This window comes from Mizuhopecten yessoensis, unplaced genomic scaffold (assembly GCF_002113885.1).
Source record: "Mizuhopecten yessoensis strain PY_sf001 unplaced genomic scaffold, ASM211388v2 scaffold371, whole genome shotgun sequence".
NCBI classification, from domain to species: Eukaryota; Metazoa; Mollusca; class Bivalvia; order Pectinida; family Pectinidae; genus Mizuhopecten; species Mizuhopecten yessoensis.
In genome coordinates this window covers 533,335-560,974 of record NW_018403513.1, presented here as the reverse complement: position 1 = coordinate 560,974, position 27,640 = coordinate 533,335, and the positions used below count along the sequence as shown (strand labels likewise).

Here is a 27,640-nt window from a genome sequence, read left to right as displayed (position 1 = left end):
TTTATATGAATAATACATTTATTACATGTACACACTTTATTCGTTTACAACAGATATGCAATCAAAACCAATTAATCATATTGATACACAGATTTTCACGAATTAGTTCCATTCTATAAATACACGTAGGTTCACAACAATTGCTCAACTTTTGCATTGATTAAATAAATGAATTTTAAATATTTATATACTGCATCAAGAATTGCCTATACAGTCTGTATCCATCATCGGTTTCCTTTTTTTCTGAATGTTTCTTTCAACAGTTGACTTTCAGATCCCTTAGATATTTTGCAATGTGGTTTAAATCCATACATATGGTTACCAGGTGCTGTCGGAACTGCCATCATTCTCATGTAATGATCCTAAGACTAACTCCCCAAGGGTGGGGCTAGACTGGGCTTATCCTGGTAGTGTAATCATGCTACGAGAGTGATCTAGTGTTGAAATGGGGATCTCAAACTAATTGCAAATTATAACCCAAGCATCAAACCTCAAGGGACCAATAGGACCCTAGAGCATTCATGGTAGCAAGAGTATATTCATCTCTTATGGCCCAGCAAGTTCATTTTTCCATATCAGGACTCTTGGACTTTAAGAGGACAAGACAGACTCCTGTTCCATTCCTGGAAAATGCATGCATTTATCTCTTCATGTCTAGCATATTGTACAAGTGGTTGTAGGGTCTGGATCTGAAATGTTTCCATGGTATGAGTCAGGGACTTATTGCCCAAATGTGGGTCAGACACCTTGGATAATTCTAGTAGAATGAGTGTGTTTGCCTCTTTATGTGCAAGCCTAGCAATTGTAAATATGTAGTTAAAGTGTGGGGTTCCCAACTGTCTATATGTTGTTACCTCGTGACATAGTCCCCTAGGATGAGGCTGGATCCAAGGCTAATCCTGGTAGCATGGATGTATTCGTTTCTTCATGCACATTTTGTGTGTAGGTATGTTGTTATTAGTTGAGGATGTTAATCGATAGAACTATAGTTGTACCCCATAGTTCCTGTATTGGGGCCCCACCTCTCAGGCCTCAGGAATCAAAGACAAAAATGCTCTAAACCAACTTCAATTAAAATTCCTTCACATGTTCTGAAGGAATAAATCATATTTACCTTCCATTCCTCTATTGAGCCTTGCCCTCCGAGAGGGACAGACAACAGACAGGCAACATTTCATCAGCTCACCTGTCCAAATCTTTTGTACAAGCAAACTTCCCAATTTGATCACAATAAAATATCACAAAATTAAATACATCCGTTAGTTGTAATCATAGTAAAAATTCAATAATTTTAAATTAAAATTCTTTATAATTCTGTAATTCAGCAGTAGATTTTAATGTTTACAACAAACCCCAAGAGACCTAGTAAGGAATTACAGTCAAACCTCTGATTAGAGACCACCTCTGGAAAGTTCATAGAGTGGTCTCCCTTTTTTCAGTTGGTGTCTTTTTGGAGATGGTCTCTCAGGCAGGTTTAACTGTAGTTCAAACAGGAATAATTCATAACAGAATAGTTATCAACAGATAACTAACAAAAGAGAAAGCCAATCCTTAAATAAAATAAGATACCTTCATAAAAATTACATCAAATCTATATACACATGTATATATGCTAATTTGCTGTAAGTGTATTTAATTGATTGCAATGCAAACAAAGCTTAGCACTCTGGCATGGACTTGACACATTACACTACACATTACAACAATTTCACTGCATACTTGACAGGCCTTCATTATTGTGAGAAATGTAATAATTGATGACTTTCAGTAAATTTTCAAAAACTTGGAAAACTCAAAATGTAATGTTGACATGATAAGGAGCACAGAGCAAAATGAAAGCTTTTACTGACAAACTAAAATAAGGTGATAAAATTTGCTTCATAAATGTTTTAAAATAAATAATGTTTGAAATAATTTTTATTTTGGGCAGGTATTAGCACAAAAATAAGATAACTGGTAACATATGTACACTTACAGTATTTTTTATCATTTGTTTTATGTGTATCCGTAATAAATTATCATAAAATTATGCTGAAGGATGAACAACTTAGAAATCACTTGTTGTAAAACTGCACCATCAGCTCACTTTGACCCTTTGTACAAGATGAGAAAAAACAAACACAATGATCATATCAACAAAACTACACTATATTTCTTAAATCTTAAAACCTGTTTTGTAAATATGATTACAGATGGTTGGATACAAGTTAAACTCTCTATCAGCAAGGTTTCCATTTATCCCCCTGGAACCTTCACTGTTTACTTGATATAAATCGAGATGTTTTTCTTTTAAGTCTAACTACCACTGTTCCCATTTATCCCTGGAATCTTTCCTGTTTACCAGTAATCAAGATGTTTTCCATCTAAGCCTCATTATCACTGTTTCCATTTTCCTTTTTGGAACCTTTCCTGTTTAATCGAGAAGTTTTCAATTTAAGCATAATTTTGTCTCGCCTCCATTTGATTCTTGAAAACACTCTCTTTCCAACTGCTTTGACCTTCTTTGTGCTCTGAGCTTTAGCAGCGTTCCTTTTTGCCCGTGCTTTAAACCTGTATTGTTTGAACTTCCTAGTACTCTGATCTTTGACATCTTTCACCCCTTCCTTAAATAAGCTCCTGATCTTGTCCTCCTTTTTTGTTTTAGACATTTTCTCCTTATTCATCAAGTGTTTGATGGCCATGTTTGTGCCGCCAATGGTCACAGTGTACCTGGCCGGGGTCGCCAACTTATACATAAGGTAGGCAAGTGCCACGTTTCCCATACTTGATGACTTAAACGGGTTTGTAATTGTTTCACTAAAGCCCATCCATTCAAGCATTGCCACAATATCCACTCCACTGCAAAATGAAAATGAATTATTAAAAGTTAGCACAATTGTCATCATTTTTTCAATCATTTGATTGCAGAAGAGATAAATGTACCACATATGGTTGTAGCTATGCATATTGACTGCACACTCTGAGGTAAGGTAAAACCTGAGACCCCTTCATTTTAAAGTAGACCTGTCCTAACCCTCAGAATATTTGATACTGTTCCGCTAAAGAGCCTTTTAGAATGAGATTTAGAAGCACAACAAAACACAATAAGATTTTTTCAGCTTAAATCCTTGCAATAAATATTATCATGTATGCTTTGATCATATTGAACAGGACCTGAAACTTCTTCCAATGCCATATGACTTTCATCAGAAATCTCATTTAAGGTATATGTATTTAAAATAAAATAATCGTTGCAAGGTTGACATGGTCATTGTTAGACATAAACCAGGAGTAGGGGGTCCATTAGCTGTATCAGTGAACCTGAGATCAAGGATTAACAATTAGAATCAACAAACCGTATGGACTATTGAGAAGTATTTACCTGTCTACAACAGCGTAGAAAGATCCAAACCACACACATGACGTCAACACATGCACTGCTACAAGAACTTTTCCGTGTTCCTTATAAGTTTTCTTAAATCTCTGTATCAAAGTCAGTTGTTCTGCAGGCTTTTCAACATTTTGTCCTTCTCCTTCAGGTGGTTTCTGAATTTCTTCTGATGACTTTTGCTGCTGTCTCGTCCGAACACTAAACTGTCTGGAGATGACATTATTATGGTAGTGATTAAATTGTACATAGTTCACATTACCTCGGGAACCAAACAAAGGTATACTTTTGGGATATATTAATGGTTGTTTGCCGACCCAATCTGATGGATGAATTTGTTTGTTCACCAAAACTGGAATTGTCCTGTCTGAAAAAGAAATTGTAAAACTTTTGTGAATCAGAATGAATGATTGGTATCACTGCAGTTAATACTGGTTCTAATGATGGTTGGGCAAGGAAAAATCATGCGATACATGTAAATAGAAGTCTGCAGCAGTGGTCAAACTTAACGGTAGACCAATTGACAATCTCCATGAAAAAGATTGTAGGTCTGTTGGAATCCTAGCTTCAAAGACCAAGTTGTCTGGGATGTTATTTACCCAATCTGATTAAAATCATCTGTTACATGGCTGCGCCTGAACGATGTTCAGGCGTAGTGCGTAGTTAATGAAGCCATATAACATATGATTTTAATCAGATTGTTATTTACCATGATGTGTATGATTCCTTGACAAGTGTTATGGTGAGGGAATAGTTTTCTGTAAAATTACTTAATTATTATAAGACGTAGTATCTTAATTTCATGATATCAATCACTAAATATATAAGTGTTTTTTTATAGTCAAAGTCTGCTGGTCTACGAAAATTTAAATAAGTCTATAAGAATTCTGTATATAGCCCCATTGTTTATTGTATATAAATTTGAAATTCTAATGCTGCTGCAGTAGCTCAAGATTGGGTATTCCGTCTTTTCGTATTGCAGAGTTATCTGCTCTTGCAAGAAGGTATTGATTGTTACGTCATTAGTTTGTGTGAGAAAGTTACGTCGTTTTCTCAAAAAGTTATGATGTTACTCTCACAAACAAAATAAATGACGTAATAATCAATACCTGCTCACAAGAGCAGATAACTCTGCAATACAAAAGACGGAATTGATGCTCCTTCATTTACCTGCTTTTGCTTAAAGTCTTTATCACACTGTACAATGAATTATTAGCAAAATATTTTCAGAACAATGACCAAATTAATTTATGCACATTGGTCTCAATCTGATAATGTTTTGCAAAGTTTAATTTCCGATATCATATTCAACAAGTTTGCAATCAATGCTTAGTCGCCACCTTTCAGACAAACGTTAATACCAACAAGAGGCCCATAGGGCCTGTATCGCTCACCTGGATATCTAAGCAATCATGGCAGAATATTCTCCAAATGAGATCCATGGGAATATGCCAGACCCCAAGGCCAATCCTTGTAGCATATATATCTGTATTCGATTTTTCATGCCCAGCAATTTTATGTATGGTTATGGGGTGGGGATCTCAACTGTTTCCAAGCTGTGACTCAGAAACTAGGTCCCTAGGGTTGTGGCCAGACCCCAGGATCAATTCTAATATCATGACTGCATTTGTCTCTTTTTGCCCAGCATTTGTATATATAGTTTTGGGGTGGGGATCTCAACCGTTTCAAAGTTATGACCCAGGGGTTAAGTCTGCAAGGGTGGGGCAAACCCTGGGGTCAATTCTAATATCATGACTGCATTTGTCTCTTTATGCCCAACAATTGTATATATAGTTTTGGGGTGGGGATCTTAACCATTTCAAAGTTATGACCCAGGGGTTAAGTCTCCAAGGGTGGGGCAGTCCCCAAGGCCATCCTGGAAGCATATGTGCATTCATCTCTTTATACTCAGCAATTGTCTATATGGTTATAGGTCGGGGATCTCAACTGTTTCCAAGCTGTGACTAAGAAACTAGGTCCCTAGGGGTTCGGTCAGACCCCAGGTTCTATTCTAATATCATGACTGCATTCGTCTCTTTATGCCCAGCATTTGTATATATAGTTTTGGGGTGGGGATCTCAACCGTTTTTAAGTTATGGCCCAAGGACTATGTTTCCAAGGGTGGGGCCAGACCCTAGGGTCATCCCGGAAGCAAATGTGCATTCTTCTCTTTATACTCAGCAATTGTATATGTGGTTATATGGTGGGGATCTCAACCATTTCCAGGCAATAAACTTTTTTTGGCCCCACCCCTTAGCCTTGGGGGTCAGCCCCACCATTTGTACAATTTTGAATCCCTGCATCCCATATATACTTTTGATTAAATATGATTGATATCAAGCCCATAGTTCTACAGAAGAAGTCGTTTGTAGAAATAAAGCCAAATTACCTCTTTTCGGCCCCGCCCCTCAGTCCTCTGGGGGGGTCAGCCCCACCATTTGTACAATTTTGAATCCCCACCACCTAGTGATGCTTCCAGTCTAATATAGTTGATATCCATCACTTAGTTTCAGAGAAGAAGTCGCTTAAAGCAATATAGACAAATAACCCTTTTTGGCCCCACCCCTCAGTCCCCTGGGGGGTCAACCCCACCATTTGTACAATTTTGAATCCCTGAATCCAATGAATACTTTTGATTAAATATGATCGATATCCAGTGCATAGTTCTGCAGAAGAAATCGTTTGTAGAAATATAGCCAAATTACCCCTTTTTGGCCCCACCCCTCAGCCCCCTGGGGATTCAAAATTGTACAAATGGTGGGGCTGACCCCCCAGGGGACTGAGGGGTGGGCAAAAAAGGGTTATTTGTCTATATTGCATTAAGCGACTTCTTCTCTGGAACTAAGTGATGGATATCAACCATATTAGACTGGAAGCATCCCTAGGTGTTGGGTATTCAAAATTGTACAAATGGTGGGGCTGACCCCCCCAGAGGACTGAGGGACGGGGCTGTAAAGGGGTAATTTGGCTTTATTTCAGCCCAACCATTTGTACAATTTTGAATCTCCACAACCTAGGGATGCTTCCAGTCTAATATGGTTGATATCCATCACTTAGTTCCAGAGAAGAAGTCGCTTAATGCAATATAGACAAATAACCCTTTTTTGCCCACCCCTCAGTCCCCTGTGGGGTCAGCCCCACCATTTGTACAATTTTGAATCCCCATCACCTAGGGATGCTTCCAGTCAAGTTTAGTTAAATTCCAATCAGTGGTTAAGAAGGAGAAGTCGTTTAAAAGAAATTGTTGACACACGGACGCCGGACGACGGACGGATGGACGACTGACGCCACGGTATGGCATAAGCTCACCTTGGTCCTTTGGACCAAGTGAGCTAATAATGAACAATAGGCCATAACTGTGTTTATCGTGAGACATAATATAAGTATGCCATCCTCCCTATGTATAATTACTATTCACCAAAGTGATAATGAACAGTAGTAGTCAACTGCTACTATCTTTTCAAGGTTTTACAGAACTTTACAAAATATTTTTCATTTATAGTCTGCTCTGCAATCTAGGACAAAAGATTCCATGAATTTTCATGGTAACTTTTGTAAGTCTGTTGCAGTAGATTTTAAGTTTTGGAACATAGCATGTGCTAATTATTCAATTATTGAAAACAAACAAGATTGGAAACAAAGACAAATTTGTGCCAGTGCAGTTTCAATATGCATGGCCATGACCAGTATAGTTGGTGCAGTTTCAATATACATGGCCATGACCAGTATAGTAAGTGTTTTCACTGTTATTTAGGGAGGAACAAATATTTCAGTACTCTGTCATTTTGGTACCTGTTCAAGATGTTTCAATATTTCCAAAAGGTTGATTCAGGAATTTTATACTGTTTTCAGCACTTTAACTTAATTTTCAACTTAGTGCTTTGTTTACTTTTTATATTCCTTGTGTAACTAATTTCAGCATTTTTCTTACTTTACAACAAGAGTACCGCGGGGCAGAACTATATATGCCTGTCGAATGCCATACAGTGTTATATACTTTCTTACATTTTAAGGGAGACACAACTTCATATCATGATTATAATGTATACCAAGTTTCAAAGAGATCCGTTGAAAAATGTAGGAGGAGATTGCTGGACAAAAATCAAATACTGAATTAAACCAAGGGCAATAACTTTCGGAAAAATTGTTGAATCAAAATTCTTTTCAAGGAAACAACAGCATATCATGGTTATTTAGCCTACTAAGTTTCAAAGAAATCCGTCAAGGTACAGTCCATACCACTTAAGTGTATTCTTGGACTTTGTGTGATGTGAGCAATTCAACTTTTCACAGGTGCATTTAAAATCCATTACATAGCTACACTTTCTTCGTTTGGTTTCTGCAGGATTCGTCCATCATCAACTCATTCCAAGCGGAACGCAGGGAGACCTTCATGGGCTTGTTGACTCCAATCAATCAATCGTTAATTAATCGGCGTTATAAACACCAAGCTACTGATGCTAATTTTTCCTGTTTGATACCGTTTATTTTTAGGATTTTTTTCCAAAATCATTTTTATTTTCTAGTTTTTTTCTTCACATCTGACCCCAAAATAAACCTGCGGACTATACCCGCAAATTTACGGTTCATACAGGTAAGGATCCCCGTCCCCGGCAGAGCAAAACAATAAAGAATTCCACTGTCGTTTTCCAGTGTTAGAGTCACCTTCCCCTGATTACCATTTCGACAATGTTGTTATCTACCCTCGAATAGATTTCGTTTGAATAACGTTTCGAATACAGAGTTGTGTCCCTTGCGTTGAAAATCTCCATTGCGAAAGTGTGGGCAAAAAAGCTGTCGAAACGATGTAAACAACGTCATGGCAGTCATGGCCGACATGCAAGCCTGACGTAAAAATGGCCGTTTTAAATGTAAACTAAACGCATTAACAGACAAAAATAACAACAAGGATGTCCAATATCAACTGCTAGACCACGACTATGTGACGAAACAAAGTGACACTCGTTCACACAATGAAGAGACACTGAAAACTTGAGGCCCCTACTACTGACAACTTGACTGATGAGCTGACAGCGACGTCCGATGAGGATCCCTGTAGTACTAGTGATCACGAATACGCCAATAACTTTTTAACCTGGTCGCAGGGTAGTCTGAATACCTTGACCAGAAAGGTTGTAAGGAATGCGGTACTAGGCTAAACGGTTGTGCAATAACCCAACAGGAAAGACATTTTGGCCTGGAAAGTATTTTATACATACAAGTAAGTGTATCACAAGACATCACAGTAGTCCGGATTATATTTTATATTTGTTATTATATGCCCAATAGGCCTATATTTCAAGTTCATTTTTTTTATATTACATACAACAGTGTTATTTTTAAAATGTGATATTTTTATACCACAATGTTGTTATTTGTACATAATGTAAAAGTTTATCATTGTTGTATAGTGTGATATTTGTTAGACCACAATATATATATGTTGTTATCCTTATGTAATGACAAAGTGAATTATTGCTTTATAGTGCGATATTTTTTATAGCACAATATGGTATGTTGTTATCTGTACATAACGTGAAAGTTAACTATTGTTTTGTTCATAATGTTTGTTATAATGTTTTTTATACACAATGTGCAATTTGTTTTATATTGGTTATTACATTTGAAGTAATTTTATTGGTTGGTAATGCCTACTGTATTATATTTTTATATAAAAAGTGCTATAATGTACATATATTGTATGTTGTTAATTGTTTATTATTGGTACAAATGTAAGAGTTGTCTCTCTTTTTTGTTTAGTTTTTTTGTATCTTTATAATTTGTTTGTAGAATACGTAAGTCCGCAAGATATTTATTTTTTGTCACTATATTTTCTTTTCGTTGTCCTAAACATGTTGCATTGGCACCCGGAATTTTATTGATTCGTGTAATGGGGATTTTTGTTTGTTTTAGTATTATTGTTAGAAAATTACTCTGTTTTTTGTTGTTTTGTTCATCAATATTCAGATTGTTATTATATTTTATGTGTTATATTTCTAATAAACAATTGTTGCATCAAATTATATATATTTACATTTGCATGGCATTGTCACTATATAGCCTCTTTGAAGTTGTGTCGTTGATGGGACTTTAATTACCATGCATCACGAGACACAATTTTTAGTGTATTATTACAACACTGACCGGAACTACAATATCCAATATAAATAAACATGACGGCTGCTGAAATATCGCTGGGCATTATGAGATTTGACAATGTCCTTGTAAATTTAGGTGCAAAATAAAAAAAATATAAAAAAACACTTTTATTACAACGAAAACAAGACCACTTGAGGTCTGCAATTTTGTGAAAAATGCACATCGTTTGAAATCACCAATGCCGGCAATGGAAATAATTTTACGCTCATGCAATTTATCAGAAATATCGTCCGTTACACTGCACTGATCAACAGGGTTTGTTACAGTCAAATGTCTGAAATACACATATTCTATAGACCTACTGACACATATGTTACAGACCTACTCATATGAGTCAAAGCACACATAAAAAATTTCAGACATTTGTAACGAACTTGTGCTCCGTCGCAAGATCACTCACTTCAAACGCTATCAGTTTCACATGTCTCGCATCCATGGTTCCTCAGTTTCTGATGACATGACAAATAACGAGGCTGTATTGAATCTACCGACTATTGTCAGGTTCCCATACAATCAACAAATAAATTCACGCCTGGATTCTTCACAAAATGAGCAAAGAGAAAAGTATGAATTAACTTCCAAAAATAACTCCCTTGTGAAGGGCATGGTCAGATTTACGGTGTTCACTGTATTTGTCCATGCTCGAAATTTGTTCCGGGAAAAATCGAAACAATTTCAAATCTAACTTTAATTTCCCAAATAATCTGAAGAAAATCCTGCAAGGCATGGGTTATTGTTCAGAAATAATTTGCTTATGCAATAGTGACGCCGTAGAAAAGAAAAAAAATGCCTCATTACATTTAGGCCGAGGGACGGGGACCCTTAAAAACTTAAAAGCATTATGGTGCACTATCGTAGGTTGGTGGTGGTCAAGATATCAAGAGAGGGGCTGTCTACTACTGCTGATGGTAAAGTGTTCAACAGCCTGATGGTGTCTGGAAAAAATGAATATTGTTAATAAGTGTCCTAGTGAATGGTATGAGGAATCGATGGTATTGCCACTAATCCATTCATAATGCGATACATCATGGTGACCTTGCTGACTGATCTTCTCTCTTGGAGGATGGGCCTCTGTAGCTGTTGTAACATGCTGCTCACGCTGCTGGTCTGTTGGTAATTTCCAGTGACGAAACCTCGGCACCATCTCCATATTGTGTATATTGTTGGTAATATGTGGATCCCAAATGCTGCTGGCGTATTCCATCTGTGGTCTTTCTAATACCTAGTAACAAAGGTCTTTGGTTGTCGATGGGCACTTGGTTATATTTCTTTGAAGAAAAGCTCTGGTGTTGTTGGTTTTCTTCACTACGTTATTGATGTGAGTATTCCAGCTGAGTTTCTGAGGTATGGTGACTCCTAAGTACTTGGCACTCTCTACCTCCTCCAATACATGCCCATGGATGTTATAGGATTGTCTTGTAGGTGACCTCTTGGTGGTAATGTGTAGGACCATATCATGATTATAATGTATACCAAGTTTCAAAGAGATCAGTCGAAAATGTAGGAGATTACCGGACAAACAAAAGTTTACGCCGGATGGACGGTAAACCCAATACCATAATACTTCCGTCAAATTTACCGGGCGTATAAAAAGTACCGAAACATCCTACTTTAAGTATCGAAACAACTGTGTAACCAAAACATCAAGAGTTCCTAACAAAATTGGACAACTTTAAATACATTGGTGTAGATGCCATTCAAAACGATTTTTAAAATATAATCGATGAGGTTCCTACAACTTTTCAATATATCGAGTCTAAGCTTATATTGTAGCGGAACTGGACTGGGTCGATTGTCTGTAACCAGACAGATCAATTGGTTTATCCTTACGGTACTGGGTTGTTTCGCCCCAAATCCTGTTCACCCTAGGTTGTTTCACGCCAGGTTGTTTCGCCCCAAAACATTTTTTTTAGGGCGAAACATTGTTTGGTATTTTCTTTTCATTTTTATTTGTTTTAAGTCACACATTAAGTCTTCTTAGTCTTTCATATCATAAAAATCAGTTTTATTAAAAAAAAAAATTGTTTGTGTTGTTTTTAAGTACATTGTAAAGCAAAAAACGGATTTCGTTATATTCTTCACGCCAACACACATAACATATATTGAATTGAATTTTAGAAATAAATAAGAATAGTGAAATGAAACAAAAATGGTGTAATTTTAATTACATTGCGGGGTATACAACAATATTATTTTCCCATGTTAACACATTTAGTCTAGTGTAAACATAATTGTCGCCGTGTGACGATGTTTTTTTTACTTGATTTCGGCGCATGTCAGTGTTGTTTTTTGTTCATTGGAGGAGATCGTTTTGATAAGTTTTGATAGTACCGACCAATAAAAATTAATTTGCATATTTGAGTAGATAATTTTGAGTAGATAACTTGTCATAAATAGGGCATTTCTCAATACTGTGTTATAATTCAACATTACGTTATGGATGATTTTTGCATTTCGTGCAACTCTGGTTAGACGCAGACAGCATGGTATCTCATGTGTCTCAACATTACTTAATTAAGGTAATGAAATGGAAAGAGAAAGATAAGTTTTTTTAACTTTTAACATGATATATATGACTTAAAGAAAAAATATTTTTTAGGGCGAAACAACGTGGGGCGAACGGGATTTGGGGCGAAACAACCCTTAGGCTTAGAGCGAACGGGATTTGGGGCGAAACAACCCTTAGGCTTAGAGCGAACGGGATTTGGGGCGAAACAACCCGTTAGCTGCTACAACAAAACAGCTACTCCCCCACCACCCGATAGCAACCTCCCCGTGAGTATGTAGCCCGGTAGACTAAATTAAATGCATACCATTACCATGCGCAAATTCCTGGTATCCCTGTGCGTATGTGCCTTGTGCTGCTGTCTTACGTGACGTCCAAATCCATGGACGCGCCCTGACAAACTCTTTGACTTTGAGTGCATGTCTTTGGCATATTTGCTGTCGACAAAACTGTCGGACAGTCCTCCGAATGGACATGTGCGCTGACTTGAACATGTTACTTGAAAATCGCATAAACCATCAACATAACCAACGAATGACATTCACATAATGATGCAAGTTAACGGAAAATGACATTAGTAGGGTAGTAAGCTAGCAATGTGGTGACCAATTTGCCATAAATAGGTTCAACATGTAGTTACGACATTACTGTAACGATGGGAGAAAAAAAAAATCACCGACTTGTTTCTATTCAGTTTCTGATATCATTTTCTAAATAGAAATTCCGTTCTTAAATTTGTGCAATATAATTTGAGAAAGTAAAGAAAAGTTTAATACGACATCCGACATCCGCTTTCCAACATAAACACGAACACCGGCGCACCACGAGAAAGAACCATCTTCTTTTCCCCGATTTCTCATTCGCCTGTTGACAGGTAGACTGCTGGTCGAATACGTGAAAACAATGAACATTCTAATTAAAAATCGTTAATATACAGTTTAGAATAAATTTAAAATAAATACATCCATAACTTAAAGGTTGCATTTCAGCCACAGCAGCAACAATGGTTTGATAGAGAACAAGAGGATAGTAAATGTTCTTCATTAAACATAATATTACAGAGAAACTTGGCTAAATCGACACCTTATTTTGCATATTTATGCAGACAATGAAACCCGTCTAAAATCATGTGCTATTTTCTGTTATACCTGTCTAATCACGGGTACTAACCTTGTCTGTCACTTCACCTATAATAGTGTGGCAGATTTTAATTTAATAATTGTACTTATTATTACGGTTGCCTTCTAGCCTCGAGATTTTCTCTTTAGCTCAGTGATAGAGCGTCCGACTAGGAACCTGGAGATCGAGGATTCAATCCCCAGTGGAATCACACTACTCTCTTTCCTGTTAATGGTGTCCGTGGCCCTTCCTGCGGTGACAGGGAATTAGAACCTGGGTTGTGGTATTCGAGGGTGAACAAATCTAAAAAGTGGGGACTAGTGTGGCAGATTTAAATTATACATATGATTACGGTCGCCTTCTAGCTTGGAGCTAGAGAGAATTTCCCTAAGGTAAGGTGGAAGCGCATCTGACTAGGAACCTCAGGATCGTGGGTTTGATCCCCAGTGAAAGCACACTATATTCTCTTTCCTGTTACAATATAAAGAAGATGCTAGTAACATCAGTCTTATCCAACACCATGTGGAAACTTCAATGAATCTTGTCTTATCTGACACCCTGTAGGATCCAATTCCCTGCTTAACTTTCCAACCATCTTGACTTCATCTTACTTGAAACTAACAAACTAAGTTGTACCTATCTCCATTAAGGGAGACTGAGCTAAATCAGAGAATCACAACATCATAGGTAGCAGTGTACAGTAGAAATGGCTCGACTCTGATAAACAAGGCACATGTCGAGGAAATGTAAACACAGCGGATTTACCCTACACAACACATGTATACATGTATATATATTTGTAAACTGCATTTCATTTACAATACATATAAAGTACTGAGAAATGTATAAACCTCTTTTTTCTATGTATGTCACTTGTGTGAAAACCATGGTTACCACATCAAAAATTACCAAAAAATGTCAAAAATTGCTATTTTTGACCCTAAATTTGACCCCCGCCACTAGTTTTTTTTCCTAAGTTCTCTCTGAAATTTAAGATTACCTACCTGGTTGCAGAATTATCTGGGTCCCAGTTAAGTTGTAAAACTTGATTTTTTGCAATTTTGTGTCGTGTGCTGTTGTCAAAATGTTACCTCCTGTAAAGCTAGCTTTTCATGTGTAGGCACCCTTTCGGATTATGGCCAAAATTTTATTCTCGAACCAAAAGAATCTTCCTTTTTTTTTACAAATGTGAAGCTCACATAGCCCACTTCATCATGCTTATACCAATTTTAGTACAGTTTTATTTTTATAATTGTTTTACATATCATTGTACAGGGGTTAGCCATTTAACAAAAATATCACCCATGGCCACAACCCTCTACTGTATACCTGCTATAGGGTTGTGGACAGATGCTAGTTACAGTTATTGCCAAAAACAATCAATCTGACAGAGAAACTAAACTGAAAATAATATTATTTCAAACAAAATTGATTCAGCTTTTACAGACCAAAAAGCAGTTTTGTTGTTCTACTTCTCTTTGTATAACCAGATTTTGTACAGGACTGAACAAGATTTCATTCGACATATCCTAAAGGCCATCAAATTTTGCCGAGACTGCAATTCAATATAGCCTTATAGATCTCTTAAAAGTGATCAATGCTATTGACAAAGCAACACCATAATCATTGGTGCTTTTAGCTGCGAGGGTGCACCCTTTCAATATAAAAGGTTGTTAGACCAGATCATAGCCTTTAGCCATAATGTATTAATCAGGTTAGCACAGTTTGTAACTAATGTGGCGTCTGCATAATGTCATGATTCAGGAGAGTGTACCTAACGAGTTCACAATGGTATACCATTAGCAAGATCTTACAAACATCGATAACCACAGTCCAAGGGAGATAAATCCCCATAATTTCACCAGAATATTACAAGTCTGATATGGGCTAAAACCAGACATGAATTTCAACATAATGCAACACCATGTTAGAAATATATAAACTGACAACACCAGCAATACTGTAGAAAAGGAATTGGTCATCAAACATATATATGCCCCTTAAATATATCCAGGAATAACCATTACAATGTAAGTCCCCTCAAATGGAATTGATTCATGTCAGGAATTAACTATTTTATATTTGAAGTACTAGCTAGATCCTTCCTGTCTGGTTTACATTTTCATAGTAAACATTAAATATTTTCACTATCCCTGACATATAATTCTAGTCATGGGCATTGAAGTAGTGAAATTTGCAAGGTAAGGAAGTTCCACCCAAAGGATTTTTAAATTTGATATGAATTGTTCAACTAGTGGTTACTTAAAATTGGCATAGTTTACATTTTTCTGTTTTGTTTTTTGTCGGTGGAGATGACATTTACATAAAATTTTCGAAGGTCCTTACTTACAAGGTATTTTTTGCCAACATGTATACAGTTTCTTAGGAATGTGTGGACCTCAGTGATTTGGGTGCCAACCCTGCAAGTATTGTATTAAATACTGATGCCTGAATTAATTGGTTCTTCTTCCTCCTTAAAAACGTATCTTCAGATTTTGCAGAAGCCATAGCCCTATCTTTAATAGAAGATCAATATAAAAATATGACCAAATACTATACTGATGGGTCTAAAAATCCTAATAACAACAGAGTAGGATTAGGTATTTACTCTAAGGAAGATAATATATCCATGAGAATCACCGATAATAGTTTGGTATACACTAGCGAAATTATAGTTATAGGATTAGCTCTAAGAGTTATAGATCTTAATAAACCTCCAGGTGGCACTGTTATCGTAACAGACAGTCTCTCTTCAATACAATCTATTCAGACAAGAAAAAGTATTAGAAACACTACATTAAACTCAAACCTCAATTCGGTCGATATCTTAGAAAAACAGGGTATAAACATAATATTCGAATATATTCGGGCCCATGTTGATATACCGTGGCAACGATAAAGCAGACGAACTGGCCAAAAAAGCACTAAAACTTGAAAACATAGAAGGAGAAATAGATCTAACTAAAGAAGAGGAGTATTCGCTAATAAACAAAACGATTAAAAATAAATGGATAAACATTTGGAAAGAAACTAACAGCACCAACAACCTTATAAATATTATTCAAGAACCAATTTGAACCTGATTGTTTTTCATTTATATTTCAGAATATTTAGTGAATTAAGGAAGGGATTGGAAAATCTTGATTCACATGACATTTGACTCAGGATGGCAGAGCAGAGTGTGAGTACATTTGTTCACAAAAAATAGATATTAACATTTTTTTGCCCCATTAAATGACCATCAAAGAGTTGTCCATGATAAAGCAGAGATATTTTAAAGTTTGAAACTTTTGGCATTAGGTTGAAGTCTGTGAATATAAAGATCTGATGATGTATTAAATACGCTCCCAATTAAAGTGTATTACGTTGCTCCTGAATACTGGTCCCACAATAAATAAGTTTACAGCAGTATAGTTGTACTGTTGGTCATCACTGGGTATATCTGAGGATATCACTCGTTAACTAATTGATGATTAAAGACTTGGATTACTGCTGTAGTGTCCCACTGTTCATTTTTAATCATTCAAATTTATATCAAAGTTTCACTTTATACACAAACAATTAAACAGTCAAATAATACATTAAATGTGTTGCAATGTTTCAAGACTGACTGGCCCCTTTGTCAAGCTATGTACATTTTCTACCATAGCTTTTCAAAGGGACTAGTCAGTCTTGAAATGTTGCGACACATTTAATGCGTACATTGTTAGTGTATAAAGTAAAACTTTGATATTACATATTTCCAAACTGGTGAATCTTATTGACAAATTATTATCATTTATTGTAATAAAATTCTCTCAAGTAAAATTGGAGATTTGAAACTTAAAATCGCAAAATCAGTCATGGCCAGTGTCCTTAACCATTACATTTTTGGTTCCAATGTTATATACACACATAATTAAATACTGGATTGAATGTTAACTTTTGTAATCATAAACTCAGACACAAGAACAAGCGGATCATACCTCAACTGTCGCCAAACATTACAATGAGCTGCAGGAATCTGGGCTGGAGAAGAGGAAGGAAAGCCGTATATTCCATTTAAGAAATTTCAATAACTGGATGAAAAGTGTTCTTATAGGTAAGTGAGTCAAAATTGTCCTTATTGTAACAGTTTAACAAATGAAAAGGTCATCATGAAGCCATCAAGCTAAAAATAAATCTTGGCAAAGTGGAATATCTCTCCTCTCATTTCTGTGTGAATGATCGACCTGGTAATTCCTCGGCAAGAAAGGGTGTCAAAAATATTTTTTCACCCCATTTCATGTATATGATGTCACTCAATGACACGGTGGCATGAGGTCATATGTCAAGATACTGCAGTGAAGAAATTGCTGACATGATAAAATTGAGAGATGAAATTATTAACAACTCAGTAATTCAGAATATTGGGATAAATTCCACTAGGTAATGAGGTTTGCACAATTGCTGAGCTATTTATGATGATAAGAATTAGCAGAATTTCTACCCTCAAAATTCAACCTTGGAGGGAAAAGCCTTTTGTTTTATTAAATTTGAAAAAAAAAGATTTCCATGTCCCAATGCCCAGGACAAACACCCTTGCATGAGAAAAAATCTTCTATGACGTAAAATTGAACACAATGACTACCTGTAGTTAGAGATGGTTCTGGATTGATTGTCAATGTCACAGTAAATCATAATGCACAACTTGTGTCTACTAATTGGTACATACAACTTTATATTGTAATTTTACAGGATGCTTATTAGATACCAATGTCTACTTTTAAAGATCTTGAGGCAGAAGGTCAAAGGTCGAAGGTCATATTAAACAATTGATGATGCGAAAAATATCCTTTGGAACAACTGTGTCCATATTGTCATAGTATCAGGCATAAGCGAGGGTGTGCAAGGGCATTAACTAGCAGGGTGCTTATTTTACATTTCTAGTTGTGTTTTTGACAGGGGAGACAATCCAGACTGTATGTCGCCAAAGCCAAGAACGTGTTGATCTTAGTGTCCTCGACATCTGCTGTGGTAAAGGTGGAGATCTTCTCAAGTGGAAGAAGGGACAAATATCTAAAATTGTGTGTGCAGGTATGATATAAATGTTATGTATAGATAAAAATGCTTTACTTTATAAGACTGGATGATTAAAATGTAGTTCAGACTGAACAAGTTAACACAATTCTTTTATTTATAACAACAAATTGAACTTCATCACTTCATTTGCATAGGTACATGTATAAAGATATAAAATGATCACTTACATTCAAGGACAATATGTGTTGTACATGCATTAATTTGAACATTGTAAGACATTTTATAAAAAAGTAAATTCAAAAATTGAAGTTAAATGCTCATCCAATTAATGAAGCTTATAATAGCTGCAACCAAATGTATTAATGTGTTATAAGTCACTATTAAATAGCTACCTAGCCTCCAAAAATACCAACCAAATGTATTAATTTGATATAAGTCACTATTAAATAGCTAACTAGCCTCCATAAAAATACCAACCAAATGTATTAATTTGATATAAGTCACTATTAAATAGCTAACTAGCCTCCATAAAAATACCAACCAAATGTATTAATTTGATATAAGTCACTATTAAATAGCTACCTAGCCTCCAAAAATACCAACCAAATGTATTAATTTGATATAAGTCACTATTAAATAGCTAACTAGCCTCCATAAAAATACCAACCAAATGTATTAATTTGATATAAGTCACTATTAAATAGCTACCTGGCCTCCATAACATACCAACCAAATGTATTAAGGTGTTATAAGTCACTATTAAATAGCTCCCTAGCCTCCATAACATACCAACCAAATGGATTAATGTGTTATAAGTCACTATTAAATAGCTACATAGCCTCCATAAACATACCAACCAAATGTATCAATGTGTTATAAGTCACTATTGAATAGCTACATAGCCTCCATAACATACCAGCTGGTCTGCTTGTATTTAACCATCACTGTTTTTAGAAGATTTCCTTAAAGTCTGGTGTTTACCGTGGCTAAGGGTTGCTTTGAGATATATAATACTCAGTTGTCAGTATTGTCTGTGTACTGTTTCAAACATCTATAAACATGTGATACCTTTCAGACATAGCAGAAACATCTGTGGAGCAGTGCCATAGTCGTTATCAGGAAATGGTTGACCGTGCTCGCAATGACCGAGGCCCAAACCGAATCTTCTCTGCCGAGTTTATTGCTGCAGATTGTACCAAAGTAAGTCTTAAACTTTAACAATAAGCCATGGAACAAAGCAGGTTAGTTGAACTGATGCTTCAATTGTCTAAAATAACAAAAGCTGTACTTGAATGAATTTTTATATCAGTATATATTAAGGCAAACTGAAATAATAAATTTGTTTCAGCTACCCCTATCTATGCTAGATTTGTGTGCCTACCCTAAAGATTGTATTGGCATTAAGTGGTATGTACTGTTAAAGTCAGAACTCCTGCTGTAAGTGAGCATGGTAAAATAGTTCATTAGGTCAAAAAGAAATTACTTGTGTTTCCCCTATCATCCTCAGAAAAAAATAGGGTAGATAGGTATATTTTTGTTTCCTGATTGACCAAATACAATAACAAAGGGTATTGGGTAGTGCAAATATCTTGATTAGCAAAATTTGTAACAAGAATACCAGTGCATACTTCTTGATAACATGTAATAAAGCTGTGACTTTTGAAATTGAAATTCTTTTGACATTGAATCTTTACTTTTTCTGCAGAAACGACTTAAGGATATGTACAAAGACAGCAACATGAGCTTCGACATTGCAAGTTGCCAGTTTTCCTTCCACTACTGTTTTGAAAGTTATCCCCAGGCCAAACTTATGCTGCAGAACGCCTGCGAATGTTTGAAGCTTGGTGGCTACTTCATTGGAACTACACCTGACTCATACGAAATCGTGTAAGTCACACCATACAGGAGATTTCTTGTAACCTAATATGGCCATACAGGAGATTTATTTTAACCTAATATGGCCATACAGGAGATTTCTTGTAACCTAATATGGCCATACAGGAGATTTATTGTAACCTAATATGGCAATTCAGGAGATTTCTTGTAACCTAATACCGCCATACAGGAGATTTCTTGTAACGTAATATGGCCATACAGGAGATTTCTTGTATCCTAATATGGCCATACAGGACTTTTCTTGTAACTTAATATGAGCATACAGGAGATTTCTTGTATCCTAATATGGCCATACAGGACTTTTCTTGTAACTTAATATGGCCATATAGGAGATTTCTTGTAACCTATTATGGCCATACAGGAGTTTTCTTGTAACTTAATATGACCATACAGGAGATTTCTTGTATAAAAACAGGCCCCGGAACAGCTGTAATTTCTATAACAATGGGTACACATTATACATTTGTATAATTACACATTCATCTACCAGATATACTAAAATGCGTCACTTAATAAGGGCTTGGAATCGGAGCTTTGGACACCTATAACAAATATACTGCACTTCAAAATCAAAATATATACAGTCAGGCACATGGTACGGCCCCTGCTGACCTGTCAGTGATCTAATTTCTATAACTACTTAGTCTTTCAGTTTGTGTGTTGGAGACTGATGTGAGAAAGAGACTGTTGTGATACATTTTTGTAACAATTTTGAAATAGCTAAAGGTACAAACTGTTTTACAGCTTTTTGCACTAGACAGGATTTCAGATTAATGGGTTTAATTGATGTATACTGTTGTCTTCGCAGTTCAACCTAAGAGTTATGGTCCTTTGTTTAAATTGAAAAAGTTTTTGTTTTACTATTGTTTTCAAACATTGGCAAAAGGGAGCAACCCCTATAATGTTGTTTTTTCCCCCAAAAGATTAGGCCAAATTATAGCACCTTGTCTTATTCCCTTTGCTGATGTATAAAGTATTTTTTTGGATTTCATCTACATTGAAGAAAATCAACTTTCTGGGTTATAAAGTCCAAGTGTATATTTTTCTTGCAATGTTTCAGTAATTTGATACATTTTGTTAAAAGAATGCATCAGCAGAGAAGTTCACCCCTTTGTTTTACAATGAGTCTTAATGGAATCTACATAGTAGGTGATGGTCATATATTGTTCAGCCTCTTGTTGTACTCTTGTTCCTATTTAAATATTACTAATGCCCACTTTATACTGTAGCCGGCGGTTCCGTGACTCTCCTGACCATCGTGCTGGCAATGACGTGTACAGTGTGACTTTCTGTGGCGAGGACGTAGACAACATTCCCCTGTTTGGGGCCAAGTATGACTTCCACTTGGAGGGCGTGGTCGACTGCCCAGAATTCCTTGTGTACTTCCCCGTGTTAGAAAAGTAAGAGTCAGAACTGATGTTCCTGCTTATGAAGGGGTCAGTCCAAATAAGGAGTGGGCTAAGGGACATGAACATTTTAATCTATTTCTACTAGTATGATGTACAACTAAAACTTAATGATTAGTGACTGTGATGATCTGGAAAGCTGCTTTTCTCTACTCTGAGATGATATAAAAAACAAGTCAAATTTAATATTGCTGCATTAGTTCATTGCTACTCAATCAGAGGAGTATTAATTATACGAAGTCATCACCTGTTGGATATCCTCTGGATACTATAAGACTCTTCCATGTCCAGGGGTGTAAGATAGGAAAATTCCACCCAAGGCGTTTTCAAATTTGGTAAAACCAGAGGCTGTGCCGAGGATTTGCCAAACTTGAAAATCCTTAGGGTAGAATTTCCCTATCCTACATCCCTGGGCATGAAAGAGTACTTTTCTCTCATTCCAACTACCAGAATAAGCTCAGAAACCACGAAAAATGTGTTTGGGTTTGGACTGGGCACAATTTTGAAAATATCATCTTTTTCCCTGAACTTTTTTGACGAAAACGAATCTGTCGGCGAGGATACCCCATATTTGAAAACATCGTTTGCTCAGAAATGGGGTGTAAGATAGACATTTCTTACATCCCCATTCTTACCCTTGACAGCTCTATCTTACACAAACTGAAATGAGAGAAATATTAATACATCCCTGTTGTAGAATGGCGGAGGAGTTTGGTATGAAGCTGGTGTACAGAAAACCCTTTGATGAGTATTTCGCAGAAAAGTCTGAGATGGGTGAACACAGGGCGTTGTTAGGGAGAATGTCGGCATTAGAGGTAGGTCTGAAATCAGTAAAAAAAACAGTAAAAAACTAAAGCGGTATATCTAAGATACTGCAAAAAAGATATATAGATAGCAGTAATATGTATGTCCAGTCTATGTTTTGTAGTGTTACCAGGTATTTTTCCCCATCAACTGGATAGCACTAGGAGTTATGTCTTATACTTTATAGCATGAAATGCTCGTGGGTACTTTCCTTGGTGGTTTAAAGCCTTTTTATACGCCCGTCAAATTTGACGGGAGTATTATGGTATGGCGTCGTCCGTCCTTCATAAAACTTCTGTTTGTCCGGCAATCCCCTCCTACAATATTCGACCAATCTCTTTGAAACTTGGTATACATTATTATAATCATGATAAGAAGTTGTGTCTCCCTTAAAAGAATTGTGATTCGACAGTTTTTCCAAAAGTTATTGCCCTTTGTTCATTTCAGTATTTGATTTTGTGTCCAGAGATCTCCTTCTACATTTTTTGACGGATTCCTTTAAAACTCTGTAGGCAAAATAATCATGATATGTTGTTGTGGTTCAATAGCAACCACGATATTCACAAATGTTTATACACAACAAACATTTTATGTTATACTGTATATGTATTTGTAGTACTGTCACCCTGGTAAAATACTAGCCACTTCCTACCAGCTCGGTTCTCTTAAGCTCAAGTGGTTTAGGTCAGACTAGTTAGCCAGAGGTCCTGGGTTCAGTACCTAGCAAAGGCATTCGAAAATAATTACCACTGTGACCTTCATACCTATCAGCCTTGCTCTCACAAGCATCACTTTACCCCTGGAAACACTTAAGATGATTTTTTTTCTTGAGGGAAGGTTTGTCACCCTCGTAAAATACTAGCCAATTCCTTCTCACTCAGCTAGGGGAAATTTCTCTTCAGCTCAGTGGGTAAAGAATCAGAGTTGTAAGACAGAGGTCCAGGGTTTGATCCCTAGCAGAGATAATAAAATAATAATGACCTGTGTTACAGTGTTATCCTCCTCCAGAGGGGACAGCACTAGTAGGAAACTGTCCAGAGGACTACAAAGACACTGAGATCGGCCTCAACAAACTCAAGGACGAGGACGCACGGCCAGAGGACCTCAAACGACATCGCCCTGCCAGAGTGGTAAGTTGGCTTTTAGACACTGGCACATAATACCTGTTATAATTCCAGATATCCTAGACTTCCAGATATCCTAGACTGTGCTACCTTCAGCCAAAAAAAAAGCACTACTAATAAAATCGTATCAGGATGTTAAAGCTCGCCTATTCGCCTACACTGGCTTCCTCATCCCACTTCACTGAGTTCAAAGTTTTTGGGCAAGTTTTTTCCAGACAATGTTCAATACACTGTTGTCTATTATAAGGTTAAGGCATTTATTTGGAGTGTAAGCAATATGCTGAACCATATTTTTGTATTTTAGGGGGCAAAACTGGTAATTACACTTGGTTAAAGTTTTTATGTAAGCTTGAGGTTAAAGTTTTTGGGCAAGTATTTTTGTGAAGTGTTGAACCACCACCATCAAAAGGCTGTTGTGTATTATAAGGTTGAAGTATTTATATGGAGTGTTGGCAATGTGCTGAACCATATTTTAGGGGCCAAAAACAGCTTAATTTGACTTCCACTTGGAGGGCGTGGTCAACTGCCCAGAGTTCCTTGTGTACTTTCCCGTGTTTGAAAAGTAAGAAAAGTATTTAAAATGTAACTAAAATCATTGGTTTCCACACAAGGCAGCAGGAGGCAAAATTTACTTTAACAAGGTTTAGCCCTGCTTAAATCAACACTCTTACAACACTTGTGTTTATATCAATCAAAATTGATCTGCTTAGATTGCAGTTTTGCCTTTTGACATAAAAATAAGTGAAAGCCCTGGTTTATGGTTTGCTGACTTTACGGTGCTCTCATTGTAGGGAACATTGTCACAAGCTGAATGGGATGCCTCCAGTAAGTACTTTATTTAAGTTAAATGTTTTGTCTGAATAGTGAAGTTTAGAATGACAGACAAATTTCTTTATTGTATAGTGTCTCACTTAGTAGAATGGCAGTATCTAACATGTAATTTAAAAGATGACATATGATATAAATTGTATATTTGTTACACAAAAGTAAGGAATGAAAAGCGACTTTTAAATCCACATGTTAAAAAATGATAATTTTCTATATTTATTTAAAGATATTACCTGTAGACTGCTCCCTTTCTTTGGAAAATTCTTTTTGCTTTCTATGATCATATGTTTATCTTCTGATTGTTGAGCTAGGAAATATTTTCTCTAACCGAGTCTGTGACAAGTAACTAGATTGTCCACCATTGTGACAGATACAATCATATTCCTTTCAGCGATCTATCTGGCATTTGCTTTCCAAAAAGTGAAAGATATAAATACAGGAAAATTATGGACTGAACCAAATTCCAAAGAAAGGTCCAGAAAAAGACACAGTGACCAACACACAGACACTGCCGAATGTTCAGATAAACAACAAAAGACTTCCTAGTAATGAGGGCAGCCTCACGACGGGGGCGAAACGAGGGAGGTTCAAGAGCATATCGATGTTGACCTGGCATATGGTGCAGCAGATCTTTGATGCACCCTCAGTCTATACATCCTGCAGATAACAAACTGTTGACGCGGGCAATACCCATTTGAAGGCGAGAGAAAAACCATATTGTCACAATGAAAATGCTTACTGATCAAAAGAAAGTGTCTGAAATGATACGCTTGTTTGGTATGGCGGACATTATTCCAGTGTGCAAGGTATTAATGTACCTCTGGTTTATACAGAAGAAATTCTGTCATCCAGCTACATCAGGTTTTGAAAGTAAAATAAGGTTACCTGTACTGTAACACATACACTTGGCCACCTAAAGTACACCCCTATAGAACACACTCAGATAGCCACCTATCACATTACAGGTATTGCTAGATTTCATGTTTATTCACATTGGTGACAGTTCTATTGGAGTTCATTTATAAATGCCATACATATGATCTTCATTAAGACTTTATTGTATAATTGATATTAGAGATGTACTATTTCGTTTGACCCAGGATTAGTAAATGTTTTGTTGGATGTTGTGAAATTTTTCAGTAGTTACAATGAAATAATATGCTGGACTCAAGCTTCAGTAAGCATAAGTTATTAATTTTGGTTTTCTTACTTGATAATATGCAATGTTTTCTTATGGAGAAATTTATATTGAATGTTTTTAGATGTTTCGAGAAACCGAAGTTAAATCGATTTTTTTTTTAGATGTTTCGAGAAACCGAAAGTAATACTGTATAAGGTTTGTTCATCACATATCTGTATAGACTTCTATATGAACAAGGTAGTTAAGATTACAGTTTATCTCCCAGAAGTTATAATTTGAATCAAATTTTAAATGTTTTTCTATTCACAACCATTTACTACCATTGCTCTCCTCTCATTTTCTCAGCATTTACATTTTTGCAATTACTTTTTACTAGTCTCGGATGAATAAAAAGTTTTTTAACACAATTTTTTTTTTACTAGTATGGTTTTTTTCTGCAACAGTTTAGTGTAATGAAATGATGTATTTGTAGAAATTTTCTTTCCAGATCTTGAAAATAGTGAAACCACACAATGTGGGATAGAGCCTATTGCTCTGGAAATCTGAATGGGAGTGGTTTATGTGTGAGAGTGATTGTCACTGATACATGTATAAAAGTGTAAATGAAATTACATTTTGTGAGGAGAAAATGGGTAATTATTTAATTTCGTATCTTGAACTATAATACATGTTGTACTATGATGTAAAATGTACATTTTCCTTTAAACAAAATACCAAGTAAGTGTTCATCCACCATTATCTGAATGCAGGAATTTGAATTTCTAACAATGTTTTCGTGAAATTTCACCCCTAAACCGAAAATTACACCAGATCATTAATGAAACTCGATTTGTTCAGAATCTGGTCAATTTTCATTTATAGGGTTAATCTTGCCAAATAATGATAAAAAAAAATGTATTTTGATTCAGAGGGGCTTAGAATGGATAATTTTTACACAACCTATTGTGGTAGCTATGTGCACAGCTGAATCTCACTGATATGTAGCAGAAATTGACCTTGTGATTTTGTTTTTGAAAAATCAGGCATTTGAGATATGGGATCAGGTAGACCTAACAGAGGATGTTTGTGTGCTAAATTCTGCATCAAAGTAAGACTGAATACAGAGCAATCTTCTATAGAAAAATGTACACCAGTTAATGCTTCAGCACGATGCATTTCAAATCAAGGCAGTTTGCATGGACTTTGGACTAAAGCGTTCTACCATCCAGAGTTTGCCTGCAGTACATATGCTCATAGCTAATTTCTTTTAAATAAGTCGATGGTCAATGAAACAAATGCTTCTGAAAAAAAAAATGCTTTCTATCAAATGGTTGAATTAAAAGAGTTTGTAGAATGACAAATTTGAAACTGAATTTCCTTTTTCGGTGTTGTCTTCAGTACCTTTAATTTTAATAACACTTTGTAGACATCTGTCACCTTAGCCCCTGTAATTACAATTTTATTACAGTTAATGAAATATCCTTTATTGCCCTATTACCCAACGAATCTCTGAATGATCAGAAGAAATCTCTTTACAAAGCTCATGGTTGGCTTATGTGAGTTTTAGTTCAGAGGACTATAGACTTGCACAGGTAGTTGTGAGCTGAGGCCTTAGACTCATCACGCACTACGAGAGCTCAGGTGAGGTCTTGAGCTCACTGACAGGACTACATGGCCAACAGTCAGCTAAGGTGAGGTTTTGAGCTCACTGACAGAACTGCATGGCCTACAGTCAGCTCAGATGAGGTCTTGAGCTCACTGACGGAACTACATGGCCTACAGTCATCTCAGATGAGGTCTTGAGCTCACTGACAGAACTACATGGCCTACAGTCATCTCAGATGAGGTCTTGAGCTCACTGACAGGACTACATGGCCAACAGTCAGCACAGATGAGGTCTTGAGCTTACTGACAGCTACATGGCCTACAGTCATCTCAGATGAGATATTGAGCTCACTGACAGGACTAAACGGCCTACAGTCAGCTAAGGTGAGGTCTTGAGATCACTGACAGAGCTACATGGCCTACAATCAGCTCTGGTGAGGTCTTCTACTCATGACTGCATACTAGGAATTGATTGAGTGATAATATCAGATGTATTGGCTTGTTGGTGCTAAAGTGCATGCTTAGTTGTCATGGTGAAATTTACTGGTCCACAGGCACTTGCCATTATGAGTCACGTAAACTAAAATGAAAAAGGTAAGGACTTCTGTGACTCCGATATTAATGGCCTGTGGCTGGTCCATCACTTACCTAATACATATTGTACAATGTAGTGTTTAAATGGCATTAAATACGAATTTAAACCGT

The 27,640-nt window shown here is 36.3% G+C and overlaps 2 protein-coding genes across 5 annotated transcripts; one reads left to right on the top strand and one right to left on the bottom strand.

Annotated features, from left to right (window-relative positions):
• LOC110447059 (protein FAM210A-like) lies at positions 1–12,643 on the bottom strand. Of its 2 annotated transcripts, none has more exons than XM_021492482.1 (3): positions 12,340–12,643; positions 3,362–3,734; positions 1–2,838 (listed from the first exon to the last, which is right to left on the bottom strand). In XM_021492482.1, the coding sequence occupies exons 1-3, from the start codon at positions 12,542–12,544 to the stop codon at positions 2,364–2,366; spliced, it is 1,053 nt and encodes a 350-aa protein (XP_021348157.1). In that variant the 5' UTR covers positions 12,545–12,643; the 3' UTR covers positions 1–2,363. The 2 variants fall into 2 exon arrangements, with proteins under 2 accessions (XP_021348157.1, XP_021348165.1); XM_021492490.1 differs by having other exon boundaries at positions 12,346–12,643.
• LOC110447042 (mRNA cap guanine-N7 methyltransferase-like) lies at positions 12,214–27,640 on the top strand. 3 transcript variants are annotated; one of them, XM_021492463.1, is made up of 11 exons: positions 12,214–12,301; positions 16,257–16,332; positions 17,094–17,232; positions 18,075–18,206; positions 19,228–19,352; positions 19,858–20,039; positions 21,278–21,448; positions 22,152–22,269; positions 23,251–23,388; positions 24,174–24,207; positions 24,602–27,640. In XM_021492463.1, exons 2-11 carry the CDS (start codon positions 16,318–16,320, stop codon positions 24,754–24,756), a joined length of 1,209 nt encoding a protein of 402 aa, XP_021348138.1. In that variant the 5' UTR covers positions 12,214–12,301; positions 16,257–16,317; the 3' UTR covers positions 24,757–27,640. The 3 variants fall into 3 exon arrangements, with proteins under 3 accessions (XP_021348138.1, XP_021348129.1, XP_021348145.1); XM_021492454.1 differs by lacking the exon at positions 12,214–12,301 and adding an exon at positions 12,832–12,906; XM_021492470.1 differs by lacking the exon at positions 12,214–12,301 and adding an exon at positions 13,473–13,543.

What these genes read in the sequence shown, in the direction of transcription:
- LOC110447042 (XM_021492463.1), top strand. An exon ending in GACATCGCCCTGCCAGAGTG is followed by an intron (nt 23,389 to 24,173) that starts GTAAGTTGGCTT and finishes CTCTCATTGTAG; the next exon opens with GGAACATTGTCACAAGCTGA. An exon ending in AGCTGAATGGGATGCCTCCA is followed by an intron (nt 24,208 to 24,601) that starts GTAAGTACTTTA and finishes TATTCCTTTCAG; the next exon opens with CGATCTATCTGGCATTTGCT.
- LOC110447059 (XM_021492482.1), bottom strand. Translation starts at nt 12,544, where the DNA reads ATGCGATTTTCAAGTAACATGTTCAAGTCAGCGCACATGTCCATTCGG. An exon ending in GGAATTTGCGCATGGTAATG is followed by an intron (nt 3,735 to 12,339) that starts GTATGCATTTAA and finishes TTTCTTTTTCAG; the next exon opens with ACAGGACAATTCCAGTTTTG. An exon ending in TTCTACGCTGTTGTAGACAG is followed by an intron (nt 2,839 to 3,361) that starts GTAAATACTTCT and finishes TTCATTTTGCAG; the next exon opens with TGGAGTGGATATTGTGGCAA.